Raw genomic sequence first — 13432 nt, forward strand, 5'->3', positions numbered from 1 at the left:
AAATATTTGTAAATATTTTTATAATAAGCTATTAACTTTAATTATGACTGTAAAGATTGAATTTTGAAGAACAAGTTATAACAATAACATTATTCTTTCATTAAGTTTTTGTGATTACATTTGAAATAAATTTTCTAGGCGTTTGCTATTTAAAAATAATTTTAATCGAAAACACATCTATAAATTATATAATTAAAAAAATATGATGATACTCAATAAAATCATTTATGTTTTTAATAAATTAGAGATTTTTGTCTATAGACATATAAAATAAAAAAAATTATTAAGCCTGAAATGTTCTAGAAATGGTTACTGTCTTAATTTTTTATATAGTTTTGAGTCATCATGCTTACTGAAATTTTCACATTTTTTATATTTATTTACAGTATAAAATGTGGAAAGTAATTATGGCCCTAAAAACTTAATTTCGAAAAATAAATTATAACAAAATTATCTTATCCTTTTTTATAAGTTTTTATTTTGAATGCATATTACATTTCAAGCGATTAAAATAAATTTTCTAGGCTTTTGCTATTTAAAAATAATTTTAATCAAAAACACATCTATAAGTTAAATAATTGGAAATTATGATGATACTCAATAAAATCATTTATGTTTCTAGTAAATAGGAAATTTTTGTCTACATGCATCTAAATTACAAAATTTTATTATATCTGCAATATTCTGGAAATTGTTATTATCTTAATTTTTGATATAATTTTGAGTCATAATGCTTACTGAAATTTTCACATGTTTTTATATTTATCTACAGTATAAAATGTGAAAATAAATTTTATAACACTTATGACCGTTTTTCTGTTGAATATAATATTTTAACAATATCTTAAATTTTTATCGGGATTTTCAAATGTAAAATATATTTCTAGTAATATTAACTCCACTAGAAATAATAATTTCTTGCAGATATAACTGCTTCAAATTAAGTAACATAGTCTCATAAAATATTTTTGATTATATTTATCTAGTTGCACTATTATTTCAAGACTTACAATTTCTGTACAATAACTATGAAATAAAATCAGACCATATGTTTTTAATTAAAGCTTTTAATAGGTCATTACCATCGAAATTTCGAACTCCTGATTTTGTAACTTTAGATAAATAGAGTTTTCACAACCATATGATTCTCTCTTCGACACTTAAATTATTTTTAGAAAACCTAGATTTTCTTGTACTGTTGTAATATTAAATGCAGACCTAATTGCTTGAAATGTGCCAAGATAAAAGATAGAATTGATTTATAAAAAGTAGTGATTATTTAATATTTTAAACTTGTGGGGTGGGTGGCATCGTGCCTTAAGGCAAATTTCTGTACTAATTTTGGAACTTCCCGTACCGTAACGAAATGTTCGAGGAATACTGAATGTTTTCAGATAGATTATTATAAATTTTGTAACATTGTCTAATATTTATAAGAATTATATAAACTGAAATGCAAAGTTGAAATTATTTGTAAAGTATATTAGATTATTAAAAAATAAAATCTGAAATCAAAATGACTTTATAAGATACAGAGCTGATATAAGAAAGAAACTATAATTGAAATAATGTAAAAAAAATAAAACAAAAACGTTAGTAATTACAAATCATAACAAAAATTAAAACAATTCTGTAACATTTGTTGAATTTTATTTGCATTTTTTTAAATACATTTTACTATTTGTTTCACCCAAATCGTGCCCTTAACTTACTGTCTTAGAAGACAAAATATGTGAACGTCTAAGGCTAAATCCTGGTCTAATAAAATTATATAAATATTTTTTAGTACTCTTCACACAGGATAGCAATAAAAAAACTTAATCCCTTTTATTGCACTATTTAAAAAAGCATCAAATAATCCCTTATATTAGTCCCTCAATTATCAATGCTTCTTTCTAAGAAATTAGTTTTCCTTGAACTTTTCAACCCAACTAAATCCTAAGTATATATTTGATTTAGAAATACATTTTACTGAAAAGTCAAATATGGCATAATAAAATCTATCTATAAATACAATTGCATTCCACTATAAAAATTTAATCATATACAATATTTTTATAAACAGACTGAAATTAAAAATTCTGCGAAGTAGCATCAAACATGAAGAACAATATGAGAAATCTTCATTCGGATATAATAGTAAATTTATTACATTGTTAAGTTTATTTAAACAAAATGTAGAGAAACACCAATTTTTTATTTTGTTCTGAACTCCCTATTGACAATTTTGTTAAGTATCATTTTGTTATTTTTACTTTGAATATCTTTTGCCAGAATATTTGAAAGTGTCTAGCATTTTGGTTCATGGAAGGCAAATATATCTGTAGACGTAAACATATATTTTAAATGATGTATTGATATTTAAATTCGTGTAAAATGGCAATTTCTATTTATTTGGCATTTCAGGCAGCTAATAAATTTCAAAGTAAACTGTGCGTTTCTAAGTGAAAATGTATAATGATGTGTTCACATTTTATTTGTTTTCTCGACAGTGGTATTCGAGAAGATCATGTTTCGGTAGTAAAATATTTATAGCATGTAGTAAAAGTTGAAATTAGATCTATAACAATTTATACTTGGAAAATATTTAACTAAATAAAATATAGACTAAACGATAATCGTAAGAGATAATGTAGTAAAGTTGAAGTTATCTTTATTTAGAGATTGTTAAGAGAGCTTTCACTATAGAAGGTTAATGATTGATGTAATTGAATTTTATAAAATAACAAATAATTACGAATAAATACTACATATTTTTTAACATATTTTTTACCTGGAAATAGGTAGAAAATTCATAGAGATAAATAAATAAAGTTCTAATCTCAAGTACTACGATGATAATTTATTTTGCTGTAATGGGAGCCTGTTTCTGTCTTATTTCTCTAACAAATTGCATAACAATTGAATTTCACTTTCAATGAAATTTAATACATCTAAGAGCAATACCGCCAATCCTGGTGAATGATTCAGAATGACTTTAAAAGTTTTGGCATCATTCCATCGGTTAATGTGACTTCTATCTTGAATGATAGAAATATATAACACATGTCAAGAGCAACAGGTCGAGAAATCATATGTTATATATTGCTTTAATGAAATTCAAACAAAATTATATACATCATATATAAATTGATTCTGTATAAATGAAAATAATTATATCTGTTCTTATACTATTTGAAACGTTTATGATAAAGGATAGTCAAGAATGTGCTTTTAGTACTGTCAAAAAATATTTTTTATTTTTATTTTCTTCCAATATATGTTCAAATTAGTTTTCTTGGCGTCGTATAAACCATCTTCTTTTATTATATTATATATACTTTAATCAAACTATATTTTAAACGGATTAGTGCCATTATATAAGTTAACCTGAACGCTTGATGAACATTTTTATGTTTTACTTCCATATGCTATGAGGTCTATATAGATCTTTCAAAATTGATATCTCTAATTATATTACATATTAATAAATTTATTCATCATACTGATATCAATTTTACAAGTTTATTTATCAGCCTTATTTCTTTAAAAATTTTATTTTATTTTAGTATTTAGCAACAAAGCGAGTTCTATAGAAGAATTTGCAAAATTATTTAAATGGTAATAATAAATTTACAAAATTGCAAAGCCAAGTCCCAGGTTTTTTTGCTTTCGAGATTTAATTGTCCAAGATGTCATTTTTAACATTAAGCAAGAAGTTTGATACAAGAATTGAGGAAACTTTTTGAATAACTTAGATCTTAGAACTAAAAACAAATGATAGTTTCTTGTATTTAGTACAAATTTTATTTCATAAATTACAAACATTTACAATATGAACAATGAAATGCAAGATTGAGATTACTCGAATCCTCAATATTACTTATATCTTTTTATAAAAATATAAACTAATTTCTTTAATTCAATGCAAAATAGTTAGTGAAACTGGGAGGTACAATAGAAAATATATAAAAAAATTGAAAAAACTAATTGTGAATTTTAAGAATATTACACACAACTTTAGCAATAAATATAAATAGCTAAATCATTGTAAAAGCAAACCAAGGCAATTATAATGACTGATATATTTATAACATTTAGCAATAAATCAATGTTTCGATTTTTTGACATCATATTTACAAGTTTAATTTTTACAACATTTAAATTTGTTTATGATAATACACTATTTATGACCTTGGTATGGGGTGGTTTTTCAGAATTATCAAAATAGATTTTTTTTTTATTATTTAGCATATCTTATAAAGAAAACATGTTCTTTTATTAAGGATATCTATAAGTAAATTATAAAAATTGATAGTAGCCACATTATTGCTGAACTCAGACGAATAACACTTATTTGTCTATTCTATCAAGTATTTTGGGTATTATAATAATGTAACTTTTTTATGACATCGTCTGCTATCAATCAAAATCGTATATAATGAGATTTATCTGTTTTCTATAGAAAATCAATATCTTGTGATAATTTTAGCAAGGTGTTAAAAAAAATCATGTTTATTTATGCATATATATATATATATATATATATATATATATATATTGTTATATATTCATATTTAAGGGCCAATTATTGGATTAAATAGAAATGTTATAATAACACTATGTTACGGGTCTATATTGGTATTAGTTGCTAGACTATGTATTTGCTGTATGATCTGGCATTTTACACATAAAACCTAACCTATATTATGCACCAACGTCAAATAATAATTTTATCATAAGTGCAACTTTCTGATGTTTCTTTGAGAACATATACGTGAAGTTAGGTTTGTTAGAATATAGGTATCACATTGTTGAGAAAGTGATTTAATCGAATGATTCAAAAACATTAGATATACGTTGGCAATTGGTATTATTACAATAAAACTAAACGTCAATACATTTTTTTTCTCTTTTTTATTATTTGCTCCTGTTCCATCCTTAAAATCAGCAAATTTTCGGTCGTACTTTAAAATGTCTAAATAGAGTGCCAATCCATTGATAGTGCATTCGGATATATACATTAAAAAATGAGATACATTTTTGTACAATGTATTTTGTGAACTGTTTTGCACAACTTTTACAATTGCTTCGAATTCCGATTTGCTCATTAATTTTTTCCAATTTCCAACTTGCCTAAGTTGCAGTGTCATCCTCTCCTCCAACATTCGTTTTAAATTTTAATCTATGCAAATAGTCTTGAATTTGTATAAAAGATAGGTAATCTCATATAATACACAACATACCTCTATTATGATGATATTATAGAGCGCGTGCGTTCGTATTTCCCGCCCGGCCGATGCTATTCTGAGTTCGAGCATCTCCTAAATTGGACGCCAATGCCGCCGACCGAACACTACTAGACATTAGACACTTGAACTACTACTACTGCCGATGGGAAAAACATTTCTGATAATTTCACGATAATGATAACAATAAAGCAAATCCATCTAACTATACAAAATATTTACTGTTGGAATTAGGGTTTGTCGGTTTTCAAAAACCGGTTTTAAAAACGGCGAAAATTATGAAACTTAAAAACCGGCTTTTTAGTGAAAAAAGTCGGTTTTCACTGTATAAATGGAAAATGCCAAATATAGCCAAATATAAAGATAGATGAAAGCGTTTTGATTCTTGAAATCATATCGGTTCAATAACATTTGATATAATATCTTATCAGTATGCAATGGTTCCCAGAAAGGTTTTTTATATATTAATTTAGATTTTTAAACTAGTGTATATATTAATTTAAATCAGTGTGATTTCTTCTTGAAGAAGTAACTTCCCCTACTCAAACTTAAATAAAGAGTTTTAAACCCTAGAAGCCACAAATTAAAGAACAAAACAATAAAGCATAATATGGTCGCAAGTATGACAGTATTTTCTATTTCAGGAAATATTGCGAGTAAACAAAGGTCACGTCCAAGTAGAAATTCAATAGACGTTCTAAGTTTTTTTAAATCATATTTTATTAAACAAAAAAACAATCAGAATGTTTAAAATTAATTAATTAAAATTACTCGGAACAGGCAATACCTGAGTTTAGCTTAATTGTTTTTAAAACTAAAATTGATATTAATATTTTTTTTTAATTTAATGAAATTTTTATTTATAAATGTATTATTTTGATTTATTTGAAAACTTTCTTTTCATTATTATAAAAATATTTTTATTCTTATATATGAAAATGATGCGTGAATAACGAATAATTATTTTCAAATTACTTAATCCGGATAAACTATTATTTTTTAGTTCTACTAATTAAAATTAAAATAATTTTGTTTACTATATATAAAGTTGAACAATAAATAAATTCAGTCAAATACTGCTCTAAATTACACTAAATTTGCGGATAAATTACAGAATATTTATTTTCTATATAAAATTCGAAAACCGGTTAAAACCGTTTTTTTAGTAAAATTAAAATTCGAAAACCGGTTTTCTAAAATATGTCGGTTTTTGTATAAACCCTAGTTGGAATACGTAATGAAATGGCACGTTCTAGATCAAATGACTAATCAGCCTGGTTCTACCTATTTTGCATTACTATTACATATCTCATCATTTTTTAATTACAGATTATCCATAAGAATGTATTTTTATAAGGCAGGTTTCTGGTGTAAAACAACAACATCTTTACTCATTTCTAATTACCATTTTCTAAGTTTTACTTTTCAAACTTTAAATTCGATGTATTTTCTCGAGCAAGTTGCCAATTATCAGCATTTTTGCATTACTTTTCAAACTATGTTTTCTGCCTATATAGGATCAATCCAGTGTTCTTAGTATTTTCAAAAGATTCTTATTCTCTCTATGCTGTACTGGTTAACTATATTTTATTTTCATACTATTGAAAAAAAAAACTAAATATTTATTCATCACTAATTCTCGACTATCTTCCCAAATTTGTTTATATGAATTATTGTACGATCTAATTTTTTTTCTATTACTATAGATGCAAGGAGTTGTGTGACGTGTGACAAGGTGCTGGAGGAGTTGGAGAAAATCGACGACGACACTGACAAGTTCGGAGTTGACTTCGTCAAGATAAACGACAAACGACTCGCCAAGCAGTACGGCATCAAGAACTTCCCGGCTCTGACGTACTTCCGCGAGAAAGAACCGATCATTTACGATGGTGAGGAAGAAAATTATCACTCGAAATAATCATAATCACAAAAATCAGCTTCAATAAAAAATTTTAAGTCATCTTGAATTCATAACTCAAGTTAACTTAAAGCAAAACTAGTGGGGCGCATGGCATCGTGCCTTAAGGCAATTTACTTGTACTTCCCGAACCGTAATTTAAAATTTTCAAACGTTCAGAGAAGAAAAATTGGATTTTGTGGAGAATTTTTATTTTTTTTCAACATTCTTCAATATTTTGGAAACATTTGAAAAAATTGAATATTGAAAAAAACTCCTATTTTAAACTGATATTGAGAACTTGAAATATTTTTAACTGACTTTATACTGATATTGAAAACTTGAAATATTTTTGAAAACTGGATTTTTTTAATGCTTGAAAATTTTGAAATTTCTGAAAGTTTTTGATTCCCGTTCGTGTTTGTTGTTCCAGACTGTCATTTTCTTGACATGATCAAAATAGCATTTTTTTCATCTTTTTCTCCGAAACCACTAGGTCTGCTTTTGCAAAACTTAATCAATTCTTCATTTCGTCGATACAAGTGGAATGTTTTGAAAATTGAACTTAATTTCAGTTTTCTGCATTCCTTGCCCAAAGGTTAAACTATTTTTAACAAGAACTAATCAGGACGTCTCCCTTCAATAAGAATCGAATGGTTTTTCACACATACATAAATACACATAAACATCAATTTTTTCGAAGGTCTACCAAAATGTTCAGAAATCTCTGAAACGTACAGATATGCAAAAATTTCCATTTTCGATTTTTGAACTATTACTATAACTTACTCTATGGAAAGTAAATAATGACTTCATACAAAATTTATAATAAATATTTATCGTTTTTTAAGAAAACTTTTAGAAACATGCCGAATGTTTATATAAAGTTTGAAATTGAAATAATTTAAAATTTTAAAAAGTAGATATAAAATACTATTCTTAATTAACACTTAAAAAACAATTTCCTTGATCACAATACAAAATTTCCATTATCGCCTAAAATTTTTAATTTTTCGTCGGGTAAGTTATTGCAATCGTCCAAAGATCGAAATTGAACATTTTTGCATATCTTTACGTTTTAGAGCTTTCTGGACATTTTTACATACTTTATGAAAAATTGATATGTGTGTGTATGCGTGGATAGAATTTTAGGTTGACGTTTTCGAGTATACGAAACAACCTATTTGAATGATTCAAAAAACAATCAAATCTTATTGATAAGAAGACGTGATGATAAATTCGACGTACCACTAGTTTGATTTTTGTTCTAGATGGGATTTATAACAGATAATTTTATTAATGCGTTTCTTCGATTCCTTAAATAAAATGTATGTGTGTTATTTACGATTTTGGTTAATTTTCCAGGAGACCTTATGGACGAAGAAAATGTTTTGGAATTCCTCACGAGTTTGGAAGCAATGGATTTGCCCGACAGGATAGAAGAAGTCAATGCCAAAATTCTCGAAAAAATTGTTGAGGACACAGATTACGTGGCTGTTCTATTTTGTAAGTTCTTTTTAAATACTACATTAGATCCTTCCATAAAAAATTAAATTAGGAAGTCTCAGATGTTTTTTTTGGTGGTCAACGACAATGATGAAGTTAGTTTTGTGCATGTTACTTGTCATCATAAAATTCTTTTTAATTTTTGACCATATATAAAAATTTGTAGTTAAAAGATATGATGTACGATGTATAAACTGATGTTTCTTGTAACAAAAGATATAACTAAAATTTAATTTTGAACTAACAAGAAAAATCCTTGAACCGTAACGATTTTTACTGTTTTATTAACTCTGATCAGATTTGAATTATTAATGATTAAACATTCATAAGCAAAATTAACTATAAAGTTGATTTTTTAGTAACCTATATATTCGAATATTCATATATTCAAAAAGACTAATACTAAAGCCAATTATTTTATCATTAAAGCAAATAGCCGAAATTTGAAGTTCGGGTTAGTAAATTATTAAAAATAACCAAAAGAACACATCAAATGATCAAATTAAGAAATGAATAAAAAAATTTCATTATCATTATTAATTTCTCATATTTCCAGCTAACAAATCACTGTACTGTACTTGTACCTAACTTGTATTTCTATGTTTTTTATACATGTACTCCCTTCTTATTGTGGCGTCTTTGAACAGGTCCGAACGAGGAAACTTGCAAGGGGCCCGGAAGCAGTGAGTAAAATTCGAGAAAAGCCATGATTTTATGTGTCTTTCTGTGTTAGAAAACTATTGAAAATAATTTAGGCAGAAGAAGAAAATCTCAAAATAAATTCAGCTTTATAATATAATATAATAAAAATATATCATAGATTTATCTTATATTTAGAAGATTTTCCTTCCTAAGCTAAATTATTTTCAATGCTAATTTATTATGCCAAACTTTTATGTTTATTATAATATGCCCCTTTAATAAGCTAAATATCACGCAGCTTAATTTTATTGCTTCTCAAATATACAACTGTCTCAAAACAGTAAAATATACATAAGTTTTATATACTTCAATTTTGGATTTTTTATTTAATTGCTATGTATATAGCTTGATTGGCTAAAACATTTCTCAAAAAGCACAAATTATGAAAAGACATTATGAAAAATGTTACTCTTTGCACAAACAAAAATTAGCCCCCAATTGCAAAATCATTTTAGTCATTCTAACAATATTTCTAGAAATTTTTAAGTCCTGCAATTTTCTTTAGATTTTTTTTATATTGGAAGAATAAATATATATTTTTGTGCTCTAGGTATAAAAAAATATTTATTATAAAAAATCAAAATCGTGAAAAAATTTGAAACTAATGCTCGAACTCACTTCAAATTAGGCATCTAATTTTTGGTACATCTCGTACATTTGTCGAGAATTTGATTTTACAAACTCTGCAGTAGTATTCAAAATTTAGCTTAATCATAATAAAAATAATTATATATTACCTAGAGCTAATAATTTCCCGAAAATACCATTATTACAGTTCTCACAAAATATTTTATTTCAACTTTTTAGTACACTACATAAACGTGTTCAGATTTAAACTATTTGGCAAAGTCCCAAAAAATACGTATCGACTACCACATATTTATAATTTGATTCAGATATTTAAATTTACAAGAGTATTAGTAAATTTATGAACACCAATTAATATATTTGAGAATTCAATTGTAAGAAAACAGGAACTGATTCAGACGTAGTATCGTAACAAAAACATTTACGCAATTTCAAATGCATAAACAAGATATTTGAAGGATGATATAAAAATTATGATATATAAAGGAAATATTCAGTATCAACAATTTCTTTAAGTTGTTTCAAATAATTTTGGTTTCAGACTTATTTCATCCAGATATTGATCCAAGTTTTGTTTTGACACCAATTTTATATTGTGACCATTAAAAACATTTTCATAGCCTTTAAAATTTTTTGGCCTAGATGTACTATATTTTTGAGACTACATAATGCGTGAAAATACTTTAAAATCTTAGTTCCAAAGATGATGCAATTTTTGATCTGCTATTTTGAACCATTACTAGGACATCTAACCAAAAACACCAAGAGTGTCACAGTCCCAATCAGAAAAAGTCCAAATATTTTCACCAGTATTGAAAGTAATATTGCTGAATTTTATTATCAAAATGCCTTCCATCAACCCCAATTTTAGAGTTTTCTCTAATTTTCACCATCTGGCTTTGATTTTTTTTGTTGTACATAATACCCACACAGCTTTGCCTTATCAAACCTAGCCTTAAATCATAAATCTGTATTCTACTTGCTAATTTTTTTCTAATGTCAATTTAGATAAACCAGATTGCAAGAAATGTGCTAAAGCTCTCCAGGAGTTGGAAAATATTGATGACGAAGCTGATCAATTGGGTATTGGCTTTGTGAAAATACATGATGAGGATTTGGCTGATGAGTACAATTTGGGATCACTGCCTACTCTGGTATACTACAGGCACCAGATTCCAATTATATATGAAGGTAAGATAGAAGAAGATATATTTTGTTTGTTTTGGATGAGTTGGATAACTCTGGTCATGATGGGTACTGAGAATTGATACATTTACTGATGCGCACGCATATGTTGCGTGCGACTGTTGTAATAAGATAAGCATTGTAAAAATATTGGCTTCGTAATGCTGTTCTGTACTTCAAAGTTTTCTGGTAAAATTACTTTGTCAAAACTATGTTGACTCTATATTGACGTTCCAAACTACAACTTCTTGTTGATATCTTAACTATCAGCTTTCTAAATATTTTTGGAATCTATTTATTTCTAATATATTTGTTCCAATAATATATTATCTTTTTGTTTTATTATAAAGGAGAGCTGAGCAAAGAAGAAGATGTACTGGAATGGTTGGTTGCTAACAAATCTACTGGTGATGAAGAAGATGTCATCGAAGATGTAACTCGCAAAACTTTGCATACATTGATTGGAAATATCGATAACTTGGCTGTTTTGTTCTGTAAGTAATTTCAAAACAATATGGAAATCAATTAAATAAAATTTAAAGTTTGGTTGCTTTTTAATACAAATATTTTCACAACTGATTAACTGATGAACTGATTACTAGAAATTTCTAATGCTTGGGGCACATCTAGTGTAACCGCCTGAAAAAAAGTGATTTTTGGGAATTTATATTAAAAAAACTACAAAAAATCGATAGTTTATTTTACGGATAACTATATATAAAACATGTAAAAAAAAATTGATAGTGATCAGATCATTTGTTTTTGAGTAATCCCTGCAGCAAATTCGGAAAATGCTGTTTCGAGAAAAACGCGTTTAAAGATAAAATGATCGTTATACTATATACTATATATATACTCTTTAAATAGCTGTGACTCAAAAACTATTTAAGATATCGATTTAAAATTTTGGTATGTTATTTTTAAAGGTATAACCTATCAAAATATGGAAAAATTGAAATTTCGATTTTTTGAAAATTTCACACTAGTTGTGCCCCTTAAAGAATAATATATTTTTGCTATATCAAAAATTTCGATTTTTTCTTGAAACTTCTACTTTGATACATGATAAATTTTTGAATTTTAACGATGGTTCCACCCTACAAAATAGCTAAAAATTTCGTCGATATTTGTATTAATTTTGATTTTTTTCTAAGATGATCGTGATGATGATGAATCCATGACCGTTCTCGAAGAGCTCGAAAAAATTGATGATGATTGTGATCGCCACGGAATCCAGTTCGTGAAAATTGATGACGACGCGGCAGCCAAAGAATTCGGAATTGATGATTTACCAGCAATTGTTTACTTCGAAAAAGAAGTACCTAATGTATACGATGGTAAGTGAAAATTTTCTCACATTTGGTTTACTTACTAATCATTAAAATTGGTTTGTTAGGTGATCTTGAAAATGAAGATGAAATTTTGGAATGGCTCGTTGATCAATTGGAAAAAGATGAAATTGAGGATGTCACTGACGAAATGCTTGATCGTCTGATTAAGGAAGGGAAGACTATTGCTGTACTGTTTTGTAAGTTCCAATAATACAATTATAGTGCATCCATCCAACTACATATTTGTTTTTTGTCCTTTTCCAGACGACAACAACGATCGTAAATCCCAGCGTGTTTTGAACGAACTCGAAAACATTGACGATGAATGTGATGTATTGGGCATCTTGTTTGTCAAAATTGACAATGATGAGGAAGAAAAAGAATATGGAATCGAGAAAGTGCCAGCTTTGTTGTACTTCGAAAAAGGCATTCCAACTATTTATGAAGGCAACTTGGAGGAAGAGGAAAAAGTTTTGGAGTGGCTTGATAAGCAACAGCATTCTGATGAAATTGAAGATGTCACGGACGAGATTCTGGATGGAATCATTGAGAAAATGCAGCACGTCGCTGTTTTGTTCTGTAAGTAACCAAAATTAATTTACCTCGTTTTTAAAAAAATGTGTGCTTGAAATTAATTGTTTATCCAGATGACAAGGATCAAAAGAAAAGTCAGAAAGTCCTCGGCGAACTGGAGAACATTGACGACGAATGTGACCAGAATGACATCGCCTTTGTGAAAATCGATGATGATGATGAAGCTAAAGAATATGGTATCGACAACTTACCAACTTTAGTCTTTTTCGAGCGAAGGATTCCTCATGTCTACGAAGGAGATCTCATGAATGAAGATGAACTGCTGGGTTGGATGTTGCATCAGAAGAGACACAGTGAAATTCCCGAAGTGACTGACGAGATGATGGACAAGTTGATTGAAAATACGCCTTATCTTGCCGTTATCTTTTGTAAGTAGACATAATTATCAATAACTATATGTT

General features: G+C 27.3%; 1 protein-coding gene across 2 annotated transcripts in view; it reads left to right on the top strand.

The window, feature by feature from the left end:
• LOC113386821 overlaps positions 1-13432 on the top strand; it is a 42659-nt gene that overhangs the window by 10005 nt on the left and 19222 nt on the right. Inside the window, exons 2-10 of one of the 2 annotated variants that reach the window (XM_026624580.1) lie at positions 6935-7117; positions 8491-8631; positions 9279-9314; positions 10930-11112; positions 11457-11600; positions 12261-12443; positions 12503-12634; positions 12702-13016; positions 13085-13399. In XM_026624580.1, coding sequence (XP_026480365.1) covers positions 6935-7117; positions 8491-8631; positions 9279-9314; positions 10930-11112; positions 11457-11600; positions 12261-12443; positions 12503-12634; positions 12702-13016; positions 13085-13399 — 1632 coding nt within the window. The remainder of the gene's footprint in view (positions 1-6934; positions 7118-8490; positions 8632-9278; positions 9315-10929; positions 11113-11456; positions 11601-12260; positions 12444-12502; positions 12635-12701; positions 13017-13084; positions 13400-13432) is intronic. The other variant, XM_026624581.1, reaches the window with a different exon arrangement.

Source organism: Ctenocephalides felis, unplaced genomic scaffold (assembly GCF_003426905.1).
Source record: "Ctenocephalides felis isolate EL2017-DRISC unplaced genomic scaffold, ASM342690v1 CF-g0.4_SCAFFOLD_03571, whole genome shotgun sequence".
Classification (NCBI taxonomy): domain Eukaryota; kingdom Metazoa; phylum Arthropoda; class Insecta; order Siphonaptera; family Pulicidae; genus Ctenocephalides; species Ctenocephalides felis.